Source organism: Cervus elaphus, chromosome 11, assembly GCF_910594005.1.
Source record: "Cervus elaphus chromosome 11, mCerEla1.1, whole genome shotgun sequence".
Taxonomy (NCBI): domain Eukaryota; kingdom Metazoa; phylum Chordata; class Mammalia; order Artiodactyla; family Cervidae; genus Cervus; species Cervus elaphus.
Window position 1 is genome coordinate 84,020,130 of NC_057825.1, and position 25,838 is coordinate 84,045,967.

At 35.5% G+C, this 25,838-nt stretch overlaps 1 protein-coding gene and 1 non-coding gene across 3 annotated transcripts in view; one reads left to right on the forward strand and one right to left on the reverse strand.

Annotated features, from left to right (window-relative positions):
- STRN (striatin) overlaps positions 1-25,838 on the forward strand; it is a 107,520-nt gene that overhangs the window by 73,119 nt on the left and 8,563 nt on the right. The window contains exons 9-16 of one of the 2 annotated variants that reach the window (XM_043918243.1): positions 747-833; positions 1,309-1,452; positions 5,191-5,327; positions 10,754-10,929; positions 12,771-12,818; positions 13,604-13,725; positions 17,274-17,441; positions 19,415-19,555. In XM_043918243.1, coding sequence (XP_043774178.1) covers positions 747-833; positions 1,309-1,452; positions 5,191-5,327; positions 10,754-10,929; positions 12,771-12,818; positions 13,604-13,725; positions 17,274-17,441; positions 19,415-19,555 — 1,023 coding nt within the window. The remainder of the gene's footprint in view (positions 1-746; positions 834-1,308; positions 1,453-5,190; positions 5,328-10,753; positions 10,930-12,770; positions 12,819-13,603; positions 13,726-17,273; positions 17,442-19,414; positions 19,556-25,838) is intronic. The other variant, XM_043918244.1, reaches the window with a different exon arrangement.
- On the reverse strand, positions 18,864-18,970 carry LOC122704221. Its single transcript, XR_006343822.1, has one exon. It is a non-coding gene; the product is annotated as a U6 spliceosomal RNA (small nuclear RNA).

Below are 25,838 nucleotides of genomic sequence, written 5' to 3' on the forward strand. Positions count from 1 at the left end.
ATTTTATTTGTCAAATTGACTTAAAGTTAATATATTTGTAATGCTACAGTAATAAATGTCTTAAAATGTAAAAGACCTGTTAATTGGAAAGGTATCAAGGACTTATGTAGAATTCATCTATTATTTATTATTTGGTTCTTATCAAATATCAAGGCTTTGCTGTAGTTGGAGTTAAGCATTTAAGATCTCAAGCTACACCATTTGACTGAAGTAGTATTCCTGCTAAAAGAAGCTAGTGGATTTCCTGAGCCTGAAGATTGTGATCACTGTTTCAGGCATATGGTACATAGCTTTTTAGTATGGTGAGAAAAAAATGATTCTTTGGGAGAAAGGCTAATGTTTTTCACTGAATAGAGAAGGACAGAAGACTGAAGTTCAGCACATTTTAGCATCATCAGTTTAGGTTATCTTGATAAAATGATAGCCTGGGAATGAGAGAAGACATGATAAAAACAGAACTGAAAGACGTAAAATGAAAATAGAACTGAAGGAAAGCTTTGAATTGACATAGGAAGCACTAATTTATAAAGCATCATAGGTATCTTTTTAAATTGAGCTGTTTCTCATTGGAAGAGGTTACGTCTTTATAACATGGGCTAGTAGAAATATTTTCAGTCAAATTGTGTTCTCTGATCACACTATCTTAGAATGTATTTCTAGGCAGTAGTTAAAATTGCTTAAAAATAGGAAAAAACCATAATGGACTATGGGTAAGATTTTCCCATTCTTAATTAAACTTATAACAGGAAAAACAACCGAAGATCTGTTTCAGCCTCTATCCTATATAAAACAGTCAAAACAGGGATGTGGGAGAATGAAGCATCGAAGTACAGGTAAGTAATTGGTAGGGTGTGAGACTTCACCTTGGGTACCTTATTTTCAGGATGTAAAGCAGTGAATGCAGCTTAATTTAAACAAACATAAAAGAATGTGATTGTTTAATTTAGTACACAGCAGCTTCACAGTCTGTGGTATCTGTGTTTAGAGTTGTATACAAGGATTCTAGAATAATAGAATAATATTATTTTTAATGATCCAAATTGCACAGGAACATTTTTTCATGCAAATAATGACATTATTCCATTAGCTTAATTTAAAAAATATATGTAAAACATAATTTTTCAAGAGTAATATACCTTTTTAAAAATCTTGACAACTTAGAAAATAAATTACTCTTTAATATAATATAGTGTGGTAGTTTTAAAGGTGAATATTGGCAGATGTGAATAAGGTTTATGGCACCATTTTGATGCAGTTGAATAATTCTGTTTTCTCTTTTTTGTTCTCTCCCTCCCTTTTCGGGGCTAGGGCCCAATAGGTCAAAACTACAAGATATGCTTGCTAATTTGAGAGATGTTGATGAACTTCCCTCCTTGCAGCCATCTGTGGGTTCACCTTCCAGACCCAGCAGCTCCAGGCTTCCTGAACATGAAATAAATAGGGCAGATGAAGGCAAGTACTTGGGACACACTAGAGCACAAAAAGCACTTGGATGTACTTATCTAAATTCGGTTATTAGAGAGGGCTCTCTACGAGAAGAATTTTATTCTACAAATGTTTGAACTATGTATGTAGTACTCCACATTGTAGACCTTCTTATATTCAGGGGGGTTTGATTATAACTATAGTCTTTAAGACTTGAAGAAAGATGCATAAACTTAAAACCAAGTCTAAATTGTAGTTTGGAACATCCCCCCGCAGCTTCACAGAAGCCATGTAGTTGATGTATGTACACATAGTTCTAATGCCATTCCAACAATGAGAAACCTGAGTATATACATAGTTAGTAAATGTTTACTTTGAGACTCACATAAATGTTTTCATATGTTTAAGCATTTATCATTGACAAAAAGAGAAAAAAGGCATCTGGAAGTCTAGTCACATTTCCTTGTTCTCTTTCAGTCCTTGTCTATGTGCATATACTTTTTACAGAGTTATAGTCACCATGTAGAAGAATTCAGTTGTATTTATATATATATAAAACAATAAATTCATGATTATAATTTTAAGATTAAAAATTTTAAATTAAATATTCTATTTTAGACTTGATACTTAACCTTTCCCCTTTTGGATATTTAGATTATTCCCAGTTTTTTATAGTATAATCTTGTGTTATATAAATGTAGTTTTCCATCTCTTAGATAGAAGTTCTGATATTCCTATTTATAAATGTATAAAATGCTTATATGTGGAAATTGATTTTAAAATATGTATTTACATTAGCTGAAAGTCATGAATGACATAAAATTAATCTTCATGATTAATGAATATATTTTGAAATTTATTTTTAAAAATTGCCTTGAATTTAAATATTATAATTACTTGCAGTGGATATGTCTCTTCAAATTACTATTTATTGAATAAAACCACCAAAGTCACAGAGAAACATGTATTATTATTCTTTCTTGGTTTTAAATTTGGTTGTGTTTTAGAGAAATGTAAATTGATAGGACCTCGATCGATAGATTTTTGTGTTTGGAATACTTTTTCAATAAATTGTTTGATCATTGCATGGCTAATTTATTAGCATTAATTATAGTATACTGGGAATTCATTTTCCATACATTAAATAATGAAGAGCCACATATGATACATTTCCATTCTAGATGAACAATTTATTTGATGTAGATACGTATCTTTTAAATTAAGCTGTGAATCTTGGGGCCTCAACAGGTATGTTTGTTACTCACTAGGAGATTCATTCAGCTGATACTATAGATGTGAGAATTTTAATCAACTTCTTTTATTCTAAGATCAGGTCTGATAAGAAGGAAAGTTAGTTTTTGTCTTCTTATTCTAAAAATCTCAAAAGAGTTTTATCAGAAACTTCATCTTACAGAATTCTTTTTTCTTAATTGAAAGATAATTGGTTTGCAGTGTTATGTTGGTTTCTGCCATGTAACCCAATTACAATAATAGAGGCAGAATATGTTCTAAATGACAAATATGCAGAAAAGGATGTATAAACCACAGAAAATGCCCCTAATTAAAAAAAAAAATTTAAGAACCTTTAGAACGGAAGTGTTGAATGTCTAATTTATGATCTGTAGTATTGGTCCTACATCTGCTCCCACAGTACAGAATTTTCACAAGTGGAAAAGGCACTTAACAAATATGTTGTAGATTTAACTGCCTGTGACTGATGCTTTTCAGTCTCCAGTCCAGTATCAGAAGAAGTTTCCATAGCTTGTATGTGCTATGTAATTTTATTATATATTTTTATTATAATTATTCAGAAGGCAGTGCTGCACTTGAGGCATATTTAAATTATTTTTGTAAAAGCTGATTAGAGCCTTTAGTATTTAGTTGCTGATAGAAATGTGACCTCTAATCGAAAGCTCTCAGGACTCTCAGAGAGCAGTCAGTCAATGGTTTGCCCCTTGGAGCTCTCTCTTTGGCCCTTAGGTCTGCTGGCTGAGCCACTGGTGTCTGTGGAAGCAGTGGTTGGTTGCCTTCCTTTGTTTTCAGATTTGACTTGGCCATTCCTAGAACAGTTAGTTAAATTAGCCCACGCAATGTGAGTGACCAAATCACAAATCTTAGTTTTTTTGGGGGGTGGGGGAGAGCCATTTTTACTTCATATCTGAACCGAGCTGTCTGGCAATATTAGACATGAAAACAAAACAAACAAAAGAACACCTGGCTGAAGATCTAACCTCCTAGTCTCATGTGAATCATTTGGTTGAAATTTTGGCATGAAAATTGCTGTTCTAAATGAAACAATTCCTGCTTTTTATTAGTAAATGTTTAGAGTTGTTCAAACCCCTCATAAGATAACGTGGTATGTTTGGGTAAAACCCATTTTTATTATTGCAGCTTTATTGTATGGTGGTTTGAAAATGTCTTATCAATTTATACTCTGTTTTGTTCTTGTAACGATTTTGAGTAGAGTTCCTGCCACTAGCATTTTTAAAAGTTCATAGCTGTTCTTTTCATTTCTTCAATATTTATGATTGAATCTAAAATCATATGATTGAATGTAAAACTGAAAAACATCTCATAAATCTATTCTCTGCATACATTGATTAGTACAGTTGACTTGTTTCTTAAAAAAAAAGTTAACTAACTTCTTTAGCAGCCAAAGTTAAACTACTAAATTCATCTAATCAACTCATAAATGTTTGTCATCAATAAAGTCACTACCTTGAGACAACTACTTAAAGAATGATCTCTGATGGCTTGTCAGAATGATTTGCATTTATAAAAAGTGTTCCAGTGGACACTTTAATAAAAAACTTCTTCGAAATAAATATTTTTAAATGAAATATAATATACTTACAGTAAACGGCTAAAGTCATAGGGATGAGCTCAGTGAGTTATCTCAAAGCAAAACCATTCGTTTCACCATTGCCCAGGTCAGGAAGCAGAACGTCACCAGGGCCTAGAAGTCCTGATGGTGCTGCCTTCAAACACTGCCCCTTCCCTCTTCTCCAGAAGTAGTCTTGAGTTCTGACAACACATATTCACTTTGCCTTACATAGGCACTTTTTACTAATCTAATTATGAACCATTTTCATTTGAGATTTCTCTATATTATTTAGGTTATAAAACTAACCAATTTTATTTTGAATGCAGCCAGCAGTGTTCAGAATCACTATATGTGTTTTAATGTACATTACCATATGTAAAATAGATGACCAGTTCAAGTTCAACGCATGAGGCAGGGCACCCAAAGCCAATGCTCTGGGACAACCCAGAGGGATGGGGTGGGGAGGGATTTGGGAGGGGGGTTCGGGATGGAGGGACACATGTGTACCCATGGCTAATTCATGTCGATGTATGGCAAAAATCATCACAATATTGTAAAGTAATTATCCTCCAATTAAAATATATTAATTAAAAAAGATTAACTCACTTACTATACATATTTTAATAACTGATAGAAATCACTTGGGTAATTAGCATGAAATATCAAATGAGGAAAATCTACTTTCTTTCATACATTTATAAAGTTTTTTTCTACAGTGAAAAAGAAAGGGTTTGTTTCATGTTGTACTTTTCTAATTAGATGATACCTTTAATGGTTAAAATATGGAAGAAAGCAAGCACTTCTTCAGGATTTTCCGCATACTGAATTTTACTGTGTTTGAAAGCATTTATAAATAATCAAATGTAGATATGCCCTTATGAAATTAATTGTTGACTATTTAGAAGTTTTTTTTTAATGTTTCTTTTGTCTTCTCCCTTCAGTGGAAGCACTGACGTTTCCTCCTTCTTCTGGGAAGTCATTCATCATGGGAGCAGATGAAGCACTTGAAAGTGAACTGGGACTTGGAGAATTGGCAGGCCTTACAGTGGCCAATGAAGCAGATTCATTAACTTATGATGTAAGTAGTAGTTTTATTTATGTTGTTTTAATTTTTAAAAAATAGAAAGTTCATTTTATAGAAAAAGATGACAATAGTTAAGACTTCTTCACAAGTGTGAAATTTGTTTCAGTTTTAATCACAAACTTTGAAAATAAGAGCATATTATAAAAATAAACAACACTTTTCACATCATACAGATTACAATTATAGGTTTTACCTAAATCTGTAAGTCAGTAGAGCTTCTTCATTGGTTTTAGATAAGGGAAAGAATTCCTTTTTCTATCACCAAGATTGGATTTGTCTTATGTTTTAAGATATCAGTGATTAGTTGAAATTCATGCCTGCCTAATGGCAGCATTTGTCTTGCTTATTTAATACGTTGTCAATAATACAACAGCTGAGAACTAGTTTTAGCTGTTGTTAGACAAGGTGTATGCAAGATATTTTCCAGATGCTAAGGTTGACCTATCAGTGATTTGGACCAAAATTGGAATCTTTATACCTTTATGCACACATCCATTTAGTTAATCTCAAACACGGTTCTTTTATAATTGTTCATCGTCATCAAGTATCAGAAAAAGAGTTTTTTATTTCATAAAGTATTTACAGCCTATCTTATCTCTTCATTAAAATCCTTTCAGTTTTATACTTCATCGTCTTCATTGGGGAATACTGTGTAGCCGCAGTCACATAGAGGATATAGCATGAATCCCTAAGTGAGCCTTGGAAGTATTCCAAAGAGGAACCTCACCACTCACTCCTCTTCCCGAAGGTCAAAAACTCTCTCCCTCTATGCTAAGTCCTTTAGTAAGTCTTTTGGGTTCTATCTCCAACAACTGAATCCATATAATACATCTTTCTTCTTCCCCTCCTAGTCCATTTTTCTTCACCTGGATCTACCACAATAACCTAATCTAAACAGGCTCCTTATACTCCATTCTCCACATATGTGATAGAGATTTGGAAAAAAAAAATTCTGTTTTCAGTGTTTTTATATCCTTATAATTTATGTCTTTTAAAAACACCATTTTGCTGGCTTTTATTTTGTAACCTTTGACAGCCTTTTAAAATTAGAAAGCGTTTAGTCAATTTCTTTTAAAAATAATTAATAATATTTGTACTTAATCCTGCCATCTTTTGTGCTGCCTATTCTGTGTTTTTCTATTTTTGCCTAAATTGGGATTGATTATTTTTTAACATTCACCCCTCTCCATTATTTGAAGTTTATGCACTCTTTCATTACTTTTTAAATTACAGATTACTACACACATTCTTATAAAAATTTTATATGCAAGGATCTTTAGAACACTCTATTTAAAAAACTCCCACCCAATGTATATGTCATTCTTGTTATATATTTTACTTCTTTGTACATTAATCTTCTACCAGCTTCTGTTTTGTACACTCAGTAGTCAGAATTATCTGTTTCACATTAACTGTCTTGTCCTTTTCCATTCTCCCCTGCATATCTGACTGCCCATCTGGGTTCATTTTTCCTTTACTCTAAGAATACAATATATCTGTTTAATGAAGATCTATTGGTGCCAACTCTCTTAGTTTCTGATTTTCTTGAATTGTCTTTACTTGTCTTTTTTTTGCCCGAGTAGGCTATTATCTCTGATTTCGAATTTCACTTTGCAAAAAATTTTTAGTGCTTTTTTCCCCCTTTATTTATTTTTAATTGAAGGATATTTACAAAAATTTTATTGGTTTCTGTCATACTTTTTTTTAGTGCTTTAAATATATTTCTTTTTTGTTGTTCTCTCTTAAAATCAACTGTCATTTCTGTTTTTGGTTATTCAGTAGTAGACAGTTTTTCCTGTGACTGTTATTTCTCTATGCCTTGATTGTCATAAAAGATTTAGTTGATTGTTTTTTTTTTTTTTAATTTAACCTTCATGAAATTCTTAGACCTTTTTGGCTTAATATGTTTCCTTGAGTTCTATAATGTTCTCAGTCATTCTCTTTAGATACTGCTTTTACATCTCTCTCCCTCTCTCTTTTCTTCTTCTAGAACTGTTGTTATATTGTTAGATCTTCTTTCTATATTCTCTGTTTATGATCCCCTTTCTTCTATGTTTTTCATCTTTTGTTTTTCTGTATTTCAGTCTAGATTTTTTTAATGACTCATCTTCCAGTTAGCTAATTCTCTCTTCAGTTATATGTAATCTGTAATTAAACTCATCTAATGAGATCTTATATCTTGGCTTCTAGGGTTACTATTTAAAAATTATTTACAGATTTCTTCCAGAATTTTCAGTCTTTTATCTTCTTGAACATAATAAGCATGATTACTTTAAACTTTGAATCAGAGACTCAGTAGTAGTTCTGTTACTAATTATGTGTTGTTTCTGTTTGTTTTCGTTTATTCTGTTGTATCTCATATGGGTATGGTTATTTTGTACTGTGTCCAAATAACTATATTTGAAAAATTGTCTCTAGAAATAATTTCAGGTGTAAGTTTATATCTTTCCACAAAGAGTATATTTTCATTTTCTTCTCTCAGATGTCTGCAGCCACTAGAAATCTGGATCACCTGCTTCATTTTCAGTTTTTGAGGTGATCTGAAGCTGATCTATAATCTTTTAAGGGCTTTTGTTCTTCTAGTTCACTCTTATGTGTAGGATACAGCCTTCTGAAATCAAACCCTAAAGCCAGGTGGTCTACTAAACCCTACTTTCTTGGCAGGCCCTGGACATCAATCTATATCTCTCTGCCTTGCAAAGTCATCAGAAGCACAGAGCAGCCATCTCTTCTGCAGTCAGTAAACACTTGCTGGGGATAACAGTTCCAGATATGAGGCTCACTTCCATAGGCCTCTGTCTTCACCTGGATCCTAGGTTTTTTCCCACCATTTTGTTAGTTCTAGATTTTTTATTCTTAGCTTTGCTATTCTACTTGTCCTCAGTACACAGTTGGTCCTAATGATCTAGTCCATCATGACCAGAAGCAGAAATTCCCATTAGGTGCTTTTGTTCCTGCAAAGAGTTTGTTTAATACATAAAGGAATTCAGTCCTCTCTCTGGAGAAAGCTCATCCTTTTTTTCATAACTCTTACTTGTTAGAAAACATAGTCTGTCTCAGTTTCTAAAAGTAGTTCCTAGTTTTATTAAGCATATTAGCAATCTATTGCTGCATAACAACTTGTACCACATTTAACAGCTTAAAAGAACAAACATTTCTCTCACACATCTTCCATGGGTCAGCAGTCTGGGGACAGCTTAATTATGTGACTCTGGCTGTTTGTTTAGTTGTAATCAAGACATTGACAAGGGCTGCAGTTTTGCCTAGACTTGACTTGGGGAAAATCTGCTTCTAAGCTCACTCATGCAGTTGTTTGAAGGCCTTGGTTTCTGGCTGACTGTCAGCTGGGGACCAGTTCCTCACCACATGGACCTCTCTGTGGGCTCCTCAACAGAGCAGCTGACTTTTCCCAATGTGAGTGCACCTGAAAAGATAGAAGAAACACTTAAGCTGAAAGGTTTTATAACCTAATTTTGGAAGTAATTTGTTCCAACTTCTGCTGTATGCTGTTGGTCAGAGAGCAGCCCTATAACATGGAAGTGTGAAAGTGTTAGTTGCTCAGTTGTGTCCAACTCTTTATGACCCCATGGACTGTATAGCCTGCCAGGCTTCTCTGTCCATGGGATGCTCCGGGCAAGTATACTGGAGTGGGTAGCCATTTCCTTCCAGGGGATGAACCTGCATCTCCCACATTCCAGGGAGGTTCTTTACCGTCGGAGTTACCAGAGAAGGGGACTACCCAAAGGTAAAAATAGGTGGGGCCGATTGGGCACATAGTGGCTGCCTACCACATCAAGATAATCAAAGGAATTTAAGTACTCTTCCACATGAAAACCTTTCAGCTCTTTAATAAGAATAGCAGAGGTCAGCTCAGTTGCCCTTGTCGCTGTAACCTTCCTGCCAGCCCTGCCTGCCCCCAAAATAATCAGCCCCACTCTTAGAGGAGCTCCTTGCATCATGTGTTTTGTCTTCACTTACTGCTTCCCAGGTGGCGCTAGTGGTAAAGAACCCGTCTGCCAGTGCAGGAGACAAAAGAGACGCGGGTTTAATCCCTGGAGGAGGGCATGGCAACCCACTCAAGTATTCTTGCCTGGAGAACCCCATGGACAGAGAACCTAATGGGCTATGGTTCATAGGGTCGCAAATAACCAGACACGACTGGAGCAGCTTAGCACACATGCATTGCCCCAGTTGAGACATGTCCTGTCCAGATTTCTCTGCAGATCTTTAAATTTCTGGGTTCTAAATTACAGTTTAATAGTATAGCCTCTGAAACCAGACTGCTTGATTTTGAATCCTGACTCCTCCATTTACTAGATGGCAAGTCACTTAACTTCTCTTTCCCTAAAATGCCTAGTCTATAAAGTGGGGATATAGTGTTAATTCCTACATCATAGAGTTGTGAGGATTAAGTGAGTTAATGCTTTTTAAGTCTTTTGAATAATGTAGAAAATAATGAATGCTGCTTAGAATATCAGTTGTTGTATCATTGATAATTTTTGTAACTGTGAGTATGGTAACATTTCTCCAGTATATTTCAAATACTTGCTTAAATCTACCATGATTGTTAGCCTTGGAGTGTGAAGTTCATTCACGGTGCTTGTGTAAAGTCAAACACTATCCTCTTTAGCTTTTCTGTTAGTTGGAATAAAAAAACTGCATTATTTTTTCAGTTGTTGAGATTGAGATTCTGTGGAGAAAGTGAAAGTCACTCAGTCGTGTCCGACTCTTTGTGACCCAATGGACCATAGTCTACCAGGCTCCTCTGTCTGTGGGGATTTTCCAGGCAAGCATACTGGAGTAGGTTGCTGTTCCCTTCTCCAGGGAATCTTCCCAACCCAGGAATTGAACCCAGGTCTCCCGTGTTGCAGGCAGATTCTTTATCATCTGAGCTACCAGGGAAGCCCTCTGTGGAGAAAAGGAACATAATAAATATATTACTATGTTTTTAATATCTGATTGTCTCTTCCAATTTTAACATTTTGTTGCCAGTGTATAAATTTCATTACCAATTTGAAGAAAATTTAGCTCTTGTCTGAAACCGTTGAAAATTTTGAAAGTATCATATTCTGTAATGATAACATGTTTAAAGATAATTTAGTTTTTCAACTCTTACCCAAAATTGCTTTCTATTCTATAATTCAGGTTGAAATCATTTTTTTGTTACTAAGTTATTTGATCCTCCTTCTATACTGAATTATGTGTTTTCTTATTATAGCATTCATATTTCTTCAAAGAAAACCATTGTTGACATATTGCTAATTTTGCCTATTGATTTGATTATCTGTTTAAAAATTATATTACTTTGAAAGTTGCAAAATAATGATAGTTTAATCCTAGAACAGTAAGAATTAATGCTGAAATAGTTTTTTTCCCCCATTCTGTACTAAATATATTGGTATCTTTTGTTTCTTTAATAGATAGCAAACAATAAAGATGCATTGAGGAAGACATGGAACCCCAAGTTTACATTAAGAAGTCACTTTGATGGCATTAGAGCCCTCGCTTTCCACCCCACTGAGCCTGTTTTGATAACAGCATCAGAGGATCACACGTTAAAAATGTGGAATTTGCAGAAAACAGCCCCAGCCAAAAAGTGAGAATATTCTACTTTAACTGTATTTGAATAACTTAATTAACATTTTTTCAGCAGAGAAAGCCTTACTTTATTATTTGCTGTTAAATTCCCCAAATATCTCTTCCATTTGTTTTCCTTTACCATGTCATGTAATTTAGGCTGTTTTTGCCTTCATACTCATAAGCTAATTTAGGTTGAAAAACTGACCCTTAGGGAGAAATGGTTTGTGAATGCTCATTATAATCTTTATTTGGTATTTTAAATAACTGTTACATTTCAGGAACCCTTTGTCTGTACTGGAGGTTTCTGTTGTTGTTGTAAGCAGGCATAGTCATGTTTAAAATCGTCAAATCCCAACCCCAATCCTTCCCCATTGTTCACTAGGCTTGGACTCACAGAGCAGAAGGGAGAGAAGTGATAGGGGATACTGGAGCGGGTGGGGGCAAGAGACCTCTCTTTGATCTTTTCTTTTGATCTTGACCAAAATGTCTAGACTGAAGGGCACTGTTGCTGCTCTCACTTACCTGCTAATACTTGCCTTGCCCCCTTGGTTCCTCTGTAAGCATGGACAGACATGAATTGGTATAAACCCGTTTTATCAGTCACCAAGCTAGTCCTGACCCCACTTGGTGCTTTCTCTTTCTTCCTTGGATTACATGGTCCAGAACCCAGCATCTACCAGCAAGGGCCCTTCTACAGTGATAGATACCTCTTTTTATTAAAGAGTAGAAATGAACATCAAATGGAGGAGAGGATGGAAGTTTTACTACTGACAGAGAATATCTCCTGCCCAATTTGAAAGCAATCAGTGACATTCCAGCTGTCATACGTAGACGTTCATCAGACAGCTCAACTGAATCTTGCTAAAACCAAGTGAATCTTCATGTAGATCAGGTGTCTTTAACAGAGAAAAGGTATTTCGTGGTTCCAAACTGTGACTTTTGTTCTTCAAGTTCTTTAGTTCACAGAGGGCATCATATTAGATGAGAGAATGTGAGTATCTCATCATATATTCTTGACTATAACTTTGAAACATATTGAAATTTCTTGCTGGCCGTAACTTAGTAATAACACCTTCACAAGCAAGTAACAATAGCCTTTGTTTACCTTTGAACTTAAAACTTTGGAAACAAGGAGAGCTATCATATACCTATTAAAAAAAATCTGTAGTACAATCCAGTTTTAAATCCAGTTTCTGTTCTCAGTTATGGCCAGTATTAGCTGGGTAGAGTACTCATACACTCAGTGTTCTGAGTAGTGAATAATCTATTCTGATGTCCAAATCTAATGTGGACAGTTTCTGCAGGTATTAAGGACAGACATGTTAATCTTTATAGAAATGGCAAGGAAATTAAAGTAACTTTGAAATTCTGTTCTGTATGGTTCTGTCCTAGGCTGTTTTACCTTGAAGAATCTCATTTAATCTTGTAAATATTTGCTGTTATGCCTATTTTTCTATTTTATATTAAACATAGAGGAATCTAACGTTTCAAAAGACTAAATAATTTGCCTAAAGTTAGCCAATTAGATACAGACCTGGAAATTAAATCCAGAAATTTACCTCTTCAAAACCCATGTGTTTTCTCCCTGAGTGAGGCTCTCTCACCCTTTAATCAAATAGATTAGGACAGTGCTAAAAGTGCTATAACAGGGTATTGTTACTAAAGAAGAATTTGTTTCTTGAAGTCACAAAAATATGTGATTGGTGTTAAGTAAGCTTTATTGTGTCCTGGGGTTGAGAATGGTGTATTACCATAGTGCTGATATTTCTAGGGGCATTTTTATGACATACATTCAGTCATACTGTTTACTACTGACTTTTAGAATGATAAAAAAATCCTCCTTTCTCTCTGATTTAGGAGCACGTCTCTTGATGTGGAGCCTATCTATACATTCAGAGCTCATAAGTAAGTGTGTGCTTTTTCGTTGTGTTAAATCAACATCATTGTAAATCAGTCTGATTAGTATATTTTATTTTCTTTCATGTATGTATTTGTGGTATGTGTTTTTTTTGTATTTGGTAGCATTTTTTTTTTGTAAATGTAAAAGAAAGTGGCAGATAATGTAACATTAACGACAAGTATGTCACTACCAAATAGGGATCCTTGCTGAAATTAGGTATTATTTGCATGATGTTTAGATGATGTATATATCTCTCTCTTAAAATGAAGTTGAGGCAGTTAAGTTTAATTATTAGAAATCCTGATCTTTTTTTCCTTAAAGATAACCTAGGTAAAAATACCTGAGACATTTAAAAAATTGTGGTTACATTTCATGCTTTTCCTGTTTCCATTTAAGTTTAAGAAATGTACCTGTTCACTCGTTTTAGCACAGAGGTTGGCATACGTTTTATATATAAAAAGGGTGAGATAGTAAATGCTTTTTAGGCTGCGTATTTAATGTATATTCTTGGTTTTAGTTTAGTTTTGTATTACAGCATTTTAAAAAGGTAGAAACTGTAAGTGCTTTAGGATTGTACAAAAACAGTTCACTGGTTGGATTTGATCCATAGGCCATAGATCACTAACCACTGGTTTAGCAGAAGAAGAAAAATGAATAGTGCTTTGATAATTTTATTTGTTGTACAAAATCGAAAAAGAGAAAGCCGTTTGAAAAACTAAGCATTCTTATTTCTAACTAATTCCAATATCAAATAGATTTTTTGAGGATGGAAATTGGTTTTTTCTCCCAGAGGTCCAGTGCTCTGTGTGGTGATGAGCAGCAGTGGTGAGCAGTGCTACAGCGGCGGTGCTGACGGCCTGATCCAGAGCTGGAGCACCACCAACCCCAACGTCGACCCCTACGACTCCTACGGTATGTGACTCCCCAAAGTAAAACGTTCTCTTGTTAGGCGTTTTATATTGCATATATGGATAAAGTGAGACGTTTTTGAAAATAAATTTATTTTGTTAAAAAGGGTTTCTGTATTTGGGAATCAATTTGATATATATATAATGCTAAAAAAAAAAGAGGGAAAATAATGTATTTTTCCTGAGAAAAGAGTTCCCACCCCCAAGTCTTACTGATTGAAAATGCTGGCTTGATTGACAGTTGTTTTCTTCATTTGTAGGCATGTGTACAATACTTGATACATTATTATTAATCAATGATTGTATTTTGTCACTATTCTTGACAAATATTTTTGAAGGAAAATGAATGTTGGCATCATCTTCTTGATCAATTATTTACAGAGTATAGAGGCTAATGATTTTCAAAGTGTATAACACCAAAATATTTAAAAGACTTTTAAAAATTAAGAAGTACCCTTTAGATTTGGAAACAGCACCATGAATCAAAAAATTGTATAATCCATCACTAGATATTATCATAAATTCTCTTTCAACTATTTTGATTTTCTCTTTAAATTCTCCATAAATTCTAGAATGATATGGAGTGTCATATTTGTCATAAAACCATAGTTTATTTTTATTATCATTTTAGATTAATTTTACCACTAAACCTAAGTAAAGATAAGGAATTCAGTAACCAAAATATTCTCCCAACATTTATTTAGTAAGCATTTAACATTTATTTTGTGAAAGATAACACCCTCTCTCCTGCTGCAGTTCTCTTCTGGATTTATCTGTTTCATACTTTTTGTCACTTCCTTTATCCCTCTTTCAGAGATCAGTTGACCTCATTCTATCCCAAGCCAACCCTTTCCCTTTCGCTGTTGACCTCCTTCTCTTGTTTCCTTTGAGACTGCACTCTCTTTTCTTTTTTGCTGCCTCTCTTTTTTGTGCTCATCTGAAGACTTACCCTTTTTGCTCTCTTTCCATCCCCTGAGCATATAGTAAATTCAAGTTTCTCCCATCCTGGGCAAGAAGAAGCCTTTTGTGACTCCATTTCCCTGTCTGGTTCTTTTTTTTTTTTCCCCTTAATTTATTTATTTCAATTGGAGGCTAATTACTTTACAATATTGTAGTGGTTTTTGCCATACATTGACATGAATCAGCCATGGGTGTACACGTGTCCCCCATCCTGAACCCCCCCTCCCACCTCCCTCCCCATCCCATCCCTCAGGGTCATCCCAGTGCACCAGCCCTGAGCGCCCTGTCTCATGCATCCAACCTGAACTGGCGATCTGTTCCACATATGATAATATGCATGTTTCAGTGCTATTCTCTCAGATCATCCCACCCTTGCTTTCTCCCACAGAGTCCAAAACACTGTTCTGTGCATCTGTGTCTCTTTTGCTGTCTCGCATATGGGATCATCGTTACCATCTTTCTAGCCTCTCTTTCTTCCCGTGTCTCTTTGGTCTAGAAAACACAATTATTAGTTACTGATTCTGTGTTCTTTCACTGTACATCATCCCTCTTCATTCTGTTTGTGGCTATGCCACTTAAATTCAAAGAAGTATCAATAACTATCTAACTGGCTGATCCAAGAGATATTTTACAATTCTTACTTTACTTGATGTACTGGCTATCTGAAACTGTGGACCACTCCATCCTTTTTGAAATCTTTTCACTATAGGCTTTTTTGACACAACTGTATGACAGTTTCTATCCCCTATCCGTTGTAAACTCCTTTTATTTTTCTCACCTTAAAAATATTGACATTTATTGAGGCTAGACCCTAACTCGTTTTTTGCGTTGTATACATATTCTTTGGTAGACTGAATCCACTTTGTGGTTTTATATACTGTTGACTCATCAATCTCTTTTTTAAGCCTGAGACTTCCTACACAGCATTTCAAAATGGCTGTCTCATTGTCCATAAATCCCTACAAGCACTGTTTCTTCTTCCACATATTCTTAATTTTTTTTGGTCATAGCATGCAGCTTGGGGGAATCTTAGCTCCCCAACCAGGGATCGAACCCATGGCCCTGGCAGTGAGAGCATCAAGTCCTAACCACTAGACTATTAGGGAAGTCTGTTTTCAAATATTCTTTATATATTCTTTATCAGGTGGTGGCAGTACCAAACTTATCCAAACTAGAAACCCAAGAGTTATCCTTGATTCTTTGTACTATTTTACTATCTATCACTTATTAATTACTATACCTTTTTGTTAATACCCCCTAAATATTTCTTGAATTTACTCCTTTTCTGCCCCTTTTATCACTGTCCTCGCTTTGATTTTCATCTTCACTCTCCCAGTCTTCTGAAACAGTCCACTTGCCTTCATCTTGTTTCTTTCCAATCTCTTCTACATTGTAATCAGAGTTACCATATTAAATACTGCTTCACACTGCTGCTTCTGGGAATCCTTTCAGTGTTTCTCTGGTGCTTTTAGGGTAATTTACTAAGTATGTCATAGGCATCCCACCATAAACTGGCCACTCTCATCTCACCCATTTCTTGCCTCAAATTTCACAGTGCAGTAATACTGAATTTCTTATAAATGTCCTGACATAGCATTCTCTTTTTCCTTTTTTGAGTTTGTAGGAGCTGCCTCCTTTGCCAGGAATGCCTTCCCTCTGCCCTTTGACAGGCCAACATCTATACACTCTAGGTGTTATTCTTTCCAAGTGTCCAGTCACTCTCTTTAGTAACTGGTACCGGCCACTGTTATTGTACTTAAACCACATTACTTTTTGAAGACAGAGCTGGTATTGTGTCTAATCATCTGCATGACCCCTGCATCTAGCATAGTGCCAAATACACAGTGTACCTCCAATAAATATTTTATGGTATAACTAAAGAGGATATAGAACAAATAACACCAGTGACATTGTAAACTTAACATCTCTGAACTGTCTTGAAAGTACAACTTCTAGAGTCATTGTGAGGGTTAATAAGTAAAATTTCCAATTTGGCTTTTATCATGAAATGCTCTTTCCTGGCTCCCCACCCCCCCCACCACATGCATATCATTTGTACGTCTTGTTTGAGAATTTGGGGATTTCTGTAGGTCTCAGTTCATGTCCATTAAGAATGTTAGAAGCCTGTTGCTCCCAAGAGGTAAGACGGTAGTCATACCATCATAGCACAAGTGACCCTAAGGGTGTGTGCCAGGTGCTAAGGACCTCAGAGGAGGGAAAGGGTCTCTGCTCACTTCCTCAGGGAATGTGAGTTGTGGTTTCTCTGAGAGTAGATTAAATCCTAATGGCTTGTGTTAACATGCTTTAAAAAAAAAAAAAAAAAAAATCAGACAAATGGGAAGAAAAAAAGGGAGGAAGAAAGAAATGGCTGATCTTTTTAAGGAGAAAAATATGTACTTTAAAATTTTAATTTAGACATTTTAAACCCTATATTTGCATTGTTTCCAGGCCTGTTCTTGCTACATTTCAAAAGAATAACAGAAACTAGGAAGTATATTTTATACTTTCCGTTTGTGTCTTTTACTTTCCACTGGACTCTCTCAGTACCTTTATGATTTGTGCTTTTGCCCTGCATTCTTGCTGTTCTTGCAGATCCTTCTGTCTTAAGAGGCCCTCTCTTGGGCCACACGGATGCGGTCTGGGGCTTGGCCTACAGTGCAGCGCACCAGCGTCTGTTGTCCTGCTCAGCAGATGGCACTCTCCGTTTGTGGAATGCCACTGAGGTTGCTCCGGCCTTGAGTGTGTTTAGTGATAATCAAGGTACATGCCTTTTTCTCCTTTTTCTTACAGAGTCTTTTATAAAATGTCTTATTCTAAAAGAAACAAGTAGATGATTCTATAGACACTTACTGTTCTAAATTTAATTTGAAGGGTTTTCTTTTTAAGTAGTGAAAATATATTTGCTTGAATTTCCAATTTAGTTTGTATAATTTTAAAAAGCATACTATTTGGTGAAGTAGCAGGCATTTGTTTTGAATTTTTAAAAATTGAAATAATTTATATACAGTCAAAAACAAATATTAAGGATACATTTTCCTGAGTTTGACAAATGCATGAAAGTTTTGCTCCTATCAAGATAGAGAACGTTTCCTTCAGTGCCCCGAAAGTTTCTCTGTGTTATTCACAGTCATCTCCTCCCCTCATTCCCAACCAGAGGTACCCACTGTTATGGTTTCTTTTGTTATAAATGAGTTTTGTCTATTCTGAAACTTCATGTAAATGAAGTTGTACAATGTATACTCTTTTTACATCTGACATTTTACTCGTACTGTAATGTTCTTGTTGTTTATCCATGTGGTAATAAATGTTAATAATTTAATTTTATTATTTGTAGTATTTCTTTAAACCACTTTGTTTATAATTTACCTCTTGATGAACATTTGGCTTGTTTCTAGATTTTTCCTATTATGAACAAAACTCCTATGAACATTTGTATTTTCTTTTTTAATCACAGGCAGGTAAAGACCTGTAAATAGAATTTTGGGGCTCTAGAAGTAGATTTATGTATTTAACTATTTAACTTTATGTGGCATCACCAAACTTTCTTTGAAAGTGGTTGTGCCATGTTTTACCACTGATTGCAATGTGTGAAAATTCCAGGCGCCCCACATCCTTAATTATAAACATTTGTTGTTGCAGGTAAAGACCTGTAAATAGAATTTTGGGGCTCTAGAAGTAGATTTATGTATTTAACTATTTAACTTTATGTGGCATCACCAAACTTTCTTTGAAAGTGGTTGTGCCATGTTTTACCACTGATTGCAATGTGTGAAAATTCCAGGCGCCCCACATCCTTAATTACAAACATTTGTTGTTGACAGTGTAGTTAATTTTAGCCATTTTGATGGGTGTGTGCAGCTGTATTTCATTGTCTTTTTAAGTTGTATTCCTTTGGTGGCTATTTTGAGGACTTTTTTTGTCTGCTCATTGTCCATTAATGTTATCTTCTTCTGGAAGATACACATTTTTGAATTGTTAGTTTACTTAACTTAGATTTTGAACCAGATTTTAAAAATCAGATTATGATCATATATACATAGAATTTCATTTTTAATATTTACAAATTAGTTCCAGATTTTAACCAAGTTTTACCCTATTCTAAATGATAAATAAAATTGTCTTCTTTATTCGTGAGCTGCCATAACTTGTGCCTAGGTTTTTTTTTTTCTCTTTTTTTTTTTTAAAAATATGGAACGCTTCACGAATTTGCGTGTCATCCTTGCGCAGGGGCCATGCTAATCTTCTCTGTATCGTTCCAATTTTAGTATATGTGCTGCCGAAGCGAGCACTGTGCCTAGGTTTTGATGAGTTGCCTGCGTTTGATGTTTGTATGACTCTACCAATAAATAGCAATTTGAAATTTTGCTTCTTGAATTCCATATTTTTAGTGAATTAGAATTCCTCGTAACTCACTAAATTTAGATGGGCTTTTAAAATGAAGAATTCCCTTGATGCCGCCCTAAACCTCAGGTTGATTTGAGATGGAAGTAGAAAAATTTGTAGTCCATATGTTTTCCATTTATTCCTAAATAAAGGCTTGGATTCAATAAATACAGTAACTGAGTGACTGGTAGAAGATGTGGTAAACAAGTAAGGATAGTAAAACAAACTAGGACTAAAAGAGCTAATGAGCTTTGTTTTCTTCTTACATGGCTGCTTGTTCTGCTGTATTTGAAACATATTGTAAAGTATACCCTAACTGACATTCTCTTCTAATATGTTTTGACTTATAGAATTGGGAGTCCCTGCCTCTGTGGATCTGGTGAGCAGTGACCCAAGCCATATGGTAGCATCATTCAGCAAAGGATACACAAGCATCTTTAACATGGAAACACAACAACGCATTCTCACTTTAGAATCCAACCTAGATTCAAGTATGTATACCAATTTAAAGTAGTATGTATTTGGATCAATTTTTTAGTGTTATCAAAATTAGAATTACTAGAGTCAACAATGAAAAATACTTGTCATTATAAAGTGTTCTGCCTCAAGATCATATAACACAGTTATATGTGAAGGATATAATGATTTATAGTTGATTTTAAGTCTTTAGGTTAAGTTTATTCACATTTATAAGTTTACTGGTTGAAGTAGCATTTGATCTATTCTAAAGAGAAGTCAAGTTTAATTTTATACCAATTGTTTGGTTTTCAGTTCTATTTGAAGAAAATAACATTTATTCTAAATACAGGCGTATCTTGGAGTTATTGTAGGTTCAGTTTCAGACCTGCGAAATAAAGCACATATATATCACAATAGAGTTAGTCACATAAAGCTTTTGTTTTTCCAGTGCATATTAAAGTTAGGTTTACACTATACTAGAGACTGTTAAGTGTATACCATAATTAAATTAAAGTGTGTACCTTAAATTAAAAATATTTTGTTGCTGAAAAGTGCTAACTATCATCTGAGCCTTCAGTGAGTCACAGTCTTTTTGCCTGGGGGAGAGTCTCACCACAGTGCTCATGGCTGACTGATCAGAGTGGTTGGGGTGACTGTGGCAGTTTCTTAAATAAGACAACAGTGAAGTTTGCTGCATCAATTGACTTCCTTTCACGAACAACTTCTCTATAGCATGCATGGATGTTTGATAGCATTCTACTCACAGTAGAACTCCTTTCAGAATGAATGGGAGTCAGTCTTTTCAAACCCTGCCACTGCTTGATCAATAAGATTTATATAATTATGTGACCTTTGTTGTCATTTCAACAGTCTTCACAGCATCCTCCCCAAGAATACATTCCTTCTCAGGAAACCACTTTCTTTGCTCATCCATAGGAAGCATTTCCTAATCCATCATGGGTTTATCATGAGATTGCAGCAGTTCAGTCACGTGATCAGGCTTCACTTCTAATTCTAGTTCTCTTGCTATTTCCACCATGTTCAAAACTTCCTTCACTGAAGTCTTGAACCCCTCATAGTCATCCATGAGGGTTGGAACTAACATTTTCCAAACTCCTGTTTGTGTTGACATTTTGGCTGCTTCTCATGAATCACAAATACTTTTAATGGCATCTGGAATTGTAAATCCTTTCCAGAAGGTTTTCAGTTGACTTTGCTCAGATCCATCAGAGAAATCACTATCTATGGCAGCTGTAGCCTCAAGAAATGTATTCCTTAAATAATGAGACTTGAAGGTATCAGGGTATCAAGACAAGGTAATGAGACTTGAAGGTATCAAGACTTCTTGATCCATGGCTGTAGAATGAACGTTTTGTTATGAGGCATGAAAAGCATGAATCTTGTACGTCTCTATCAGAGCTCTTGGATGACATTGTCAGTGAATGATAATATTTTGAAAGGAATCTTCTTTTCTGAGCAGTAGTTCTCAAGAGTAGGCTTAAAATATTCAGTAAACCATGTTGTAAGCATATATGCTGTCATCCAGGCTTTGTTGTTCCCTTTATAAAGCAAAGGCAGAGTAGATTATTATAATTCTTAAGGATCATAGAATTTTCAGAATGTTAAATGAGCATTGGCTTCACTGTTAAGTCACCAGCTACATTAACCCCTAACAAGAGAGTCAGCCTGTTGAGACTTTGAAGCCAGGTATTGACTTCCCTTTAGCTATGAAAGTCCTAGGTGGCAATTTCTTCCAATTGAAGGCTGTTTTGTCTACATTGATCTGTTATTTAGTGTAGCCACCTTTATTCATTATCTCAGCTAGATCTGGATAAATTGCTGCAGCTTCCATATCAGCACTTGCTACTTCACTTTGCACTTTTATGTGATAGAGACAGCTTCTTCTTTTTTTTTTTTCCATTTATTTTTATTAGTTGGAGGCTAATTACTTTACAATATTGTAGTGGTTTTTGCCATACATTTACATGAATCAGCCATGGATTTACATGTGTTCCCCATCCTGATCCCCTCTCCCACCTCCCTCCCCATCCCTTCCCTCTGGGTCTTCCCAGTGCACCAGCCCTGAGCACGTGTCTCATGAATCCAACCTGGGCTGGCGATCTGTTTCACCCTTGATAATATACATGTTTCAATGCTATTCTCTCAGATCATCCCACCCTCGCCTTCTCCCACAGAATCCAAAAGTCTGTTCTTTACGAGACAGCTTCTTTCCTTAAACTTCATGAACCCACTTCTGCTAGCTTCAAACTTTTCTTCTGCAGCTTCTCACCTCTTTCAGTCTTTGTAGAATTAAAGAGAGTTAGGACCTTGCTCTAGATTAGGCTTTGGCTTAAGGAAATGTGGCTGGTTTGATCTTTTATCCAGACCACTAAAACTTTCTCCACATTGTTTTGCATTCTTATCATCTATGTTTTCACTGGAGTAGCATTTTTAATTTTCTTCAAGAACTTTTTCCTTTGCAATCACAACTTGGCTAACTGTTTGGAGCTAAAGACCTAGCTTTCAGCCTATCTTTTTGACCTGTCTTCCTCACTAAGCTTAACCATTTCTGGCTTTTGATTTAAAGTGAGAAGGGCGCATAAGTCTTCCTTCATTTGAACACTTGGTCATTGTAGGGTTATTGATTGGTCTAATTTCAGTATTTTTGTGCTTCAGAGACTTAGGAAGGCTCCCCCGAGAGGGAAAGAGATGGGGTTTTACAGCTGGTCGGTGGAGCAACCAACCAGTATTTATCAAGTTCACCATCTTATATGGGTGCAGTTCATAGCACCCCAAAACAATTATATTAGTAATATCAAGGATTAGAAACCACAGATCACCATAACAAATAATAACAATTAATATTATTGTTAATAATAATAGATATAAAAGTTTGAAATACTGTAAGAATTACCAGAATGTGACATAGACACAAAGTGAACAAATTTCTATTGAAAAAATGGAACCAATAGACTTGCTAAATACAGAGTTGCCACAGACCTTCAATTTGTTAAAAAACATGATATTTGCAAAGCACAACAAAATATTATATGCAATGCCTGTATAAAATAAATGTATTTTTCATAGTTATATTTTTAATTATAGTTCCTATACAAAATTATGTTACAGGTATACAGTATAGTGATTCACAATTTTTTTTTTTCTTTTTTTTTAACTTTACCTTCTTTTTTTTTTTATTTTTATTAGTTGGAGGCTAATTACTTCACAACATTTCAGTGGGTTTTGTCATACATTGATATGAATCAGCCATAGATTTACATGTATTCCCCATCCCACCTCCCTCTCCACCTGATTCCTCTGGGTCTTCCCAGTGCACCAGGCCCGAGCACTTGTCTCATGCATCCCACCTGGGCTGGTGATGTGTTTCACCATAGATAATATACATGCTGTTCTTTTGAAACATCCCACCCTCACCTTCTCCCACAGAGTTCAAAAGTCTGTTCTGTATTTCTGTGTCTCTTTTTCTGTTTTGCATATAGGGTTATCGTTACCATCTTTCTAAATTCCACATATATGTGTTAGTATGCTGTAATGTTCTTTATCTTTCTGGCTTACTTCACTCTGTATAATGGGCTCCAGTTTCATCCATCTCATTAGGACTGATTCAAATGAATTCTTTTTAACAGCTGAGTAATATTCCATGGTGTATATGTACCACAGCTTCCTTATCCATGATTCACAATTTTTAAAAGTTATTCTCCACTTTTAATTATTATAAAATATTGGTTGTATTCCTCGTGCTGTACAGTATAACCTTGTAGCTTATTTTATACCTAATAGTTTGTACCTTGTACTTCCCTACTCCTATATTGCCCTTACCTCCTCATAATTTTATCTTTAAAATCAGCTTCTTTTCATAAATGGCACAGTTCAGTACTGATTAGAAAACAGATCAAGTTGTGCCTCTCAGAATCCCAAATCTGAATCTTCTTACTGTATACAGGAAACCAGGAAATAATTACTCAGATTGTGAAGAAGATAATGCAGAATCCTTTGGAGTTTTGCCTTTTATAACCTTTACTTTCTGCCTTTAGGCTTCAAACAAACAGTAAGTTTAGGCTGCAGTTGATAAAACTGCGTACACGTACAGTGTTGTTTTAATCTGAGAACTAGCTTTAAAAATGATGAGTGTGCTCATGTGCATGAATATATGTGGCTCTGTCTCCTCTCCCTTTTATCTTTTTCTCTCAAAAAATTCCTTCATTCCATTTTGGCTTTCTTCATTTTCTCTTTCCAATCTGTTGTTCTTTGTTTTCTCCTGGTATCCTTTAAGAATTATTTAGGGAGGTAGGTTTGAATGGAGCTTTGAACTATTTGGATGTAAAAGAGACAAAAAAGTAAAAACTGAGATTATGGAATAGGAAAATAAATTTTTTCTTTTTGCCAAGAAATATATTTTAGACGTTAAGTAAATTTAAAATAGTGCTTAGATATATGACTTAGAGCTACTATAGTAAGATGAAAAACCAGTATGAAATTAAGAAGGTTTTAAACATTTAAAAAATTTCCTTCAGAGATCATCATCAATTCTTTGAATGTTCTCAGCATAAATGTTGATTTTAATGACTGATACAAATTAATAAGATCTCAAGTCTAGGGTTTCCCTGGTGGCTCAGATAAAGAATCTGCCTGCAGTGCAGGAGACCAGGTTTGATCCCTGAGCTGGGAAGATCTCCTGGAGAAGGAAATGGCGACCCACTCTGTTATTCTTACCTGGAGAATTCAACGGACACAGGAGCCTGGCAGGCTATAGTCCATGACGTCAAAAAGAATAGGACAGGACTGAAAGACCTAACACTTTCACTTTCACTTTTTTTCACTTTCAAGTCCAGTGAGTTAGATGAATAAACTGAGTAGGAAATTCCATTTTCCCCCAAGATGTTTAACTGTAAAGTCATTTGACTTTTTTGCCTGATCAGTTCAGTTCAGTCACTCAGTCATATCTGACTCTTTTCAACCCCATGGACTGTAGCATGCCAGGCTTTCCTGTCCATCACCATTTGCTCAAACTAATGTCCATCAAGTCAGTGATACCATCCAACCATCTCATCCTCTGTTGTCCCCTTCTCTTACTACCTTCAGTCTTTCCAGCATTAGGGTCTTTTCCAGTGAGTCAGTTCTTCCCATTAGGTGGCCAAAGTATTGGAATTTCAGCTTCAGCATCAGTCCTTCCAGTGAAGATACAGGACTGATTTCCTTTAGGATTGACTGGTTTGATATCCTTGCAGTCCAAGGGACTCACAAGAGTCTTCTCCAACACCACAATTCAAAAGCATCAATTCTTCGGCACTCGGCTTTCTTTATGGTCCAACTCTCACATCCATACATGACCACTGGAAAAACCATAGCTTTGACCAGACGGACCTTTGTTGGCAAAGTAATGTCTCTGCTTTTTAATATGCTGTCTAGGTTGGTCATAGCTTTTCTTCCAAGGACCAAGCATCTTTTAATTTCATGGCTGTAGTCACCATCTGCAGTGATTTTGGAGTCCAGAAAAATAAAGTCAGCCACTGTTTCCACTGTTGCCCCATCTATTTGCCATGAAGTGATGGGACCGGATGCCATGATCTTAGTTTTCTGAATGTTGAGCTTTAAGCCAACTTTTTCACTCTCCTCTTTCACTTTTATCAAGGAACTCTTTAGTTCCTCTTCGCTTTCTTCCCTGAGGGTGGTGTCATCTGCATCTCTGTGGTTATTGTTATTTCTCCCAGCAATCTTGATTCCAGCTTGTGCTTCATCCAGCCCAAAATTTTGCATGACGTACTCTGCATATAAGTTAAATAAGCAGGGTGACAACATATTGCCTTGACATATTCCTTTCCCAATTTCCAACCAGTCCGTTGTTCCATGTCCAGTTCTAACTGTTGCTTCTTGACCTGCATACAGATTTCTCAGGCAGCAGGTAAGGTGGTCTGGTATTCCCATCTCTTTAAGAATTTTCTACAGTTTGTTGTGATCCACACAGTCAAAGCCTTTAGCATGGTTAATAAAGCAGAAGTAGATGTTTTTCTGGAATTCTCTTGCTTTTTCTATGATCCAGCATTTGATTGTTTGATCTCTGGTTCCTCTGCCTTTTCTAAATCCAGCTTGAACATCTAGAAGTTCTTGGTTCATGTACATTTGAAGCCTAGATTGGAGAATTTAGAGCATTACTTTGCTAGTGTGTGAGATGAGTACAATAGTGTGATAGTTTGAACATTCTTTGGCATTGCCTTTCTTTGGGATTGGAGTGAAACTAGAAGCATTTTCTGAAGAAGACTCCCAAGAACGTTTTGAAAAAAGGCAGCATTCATG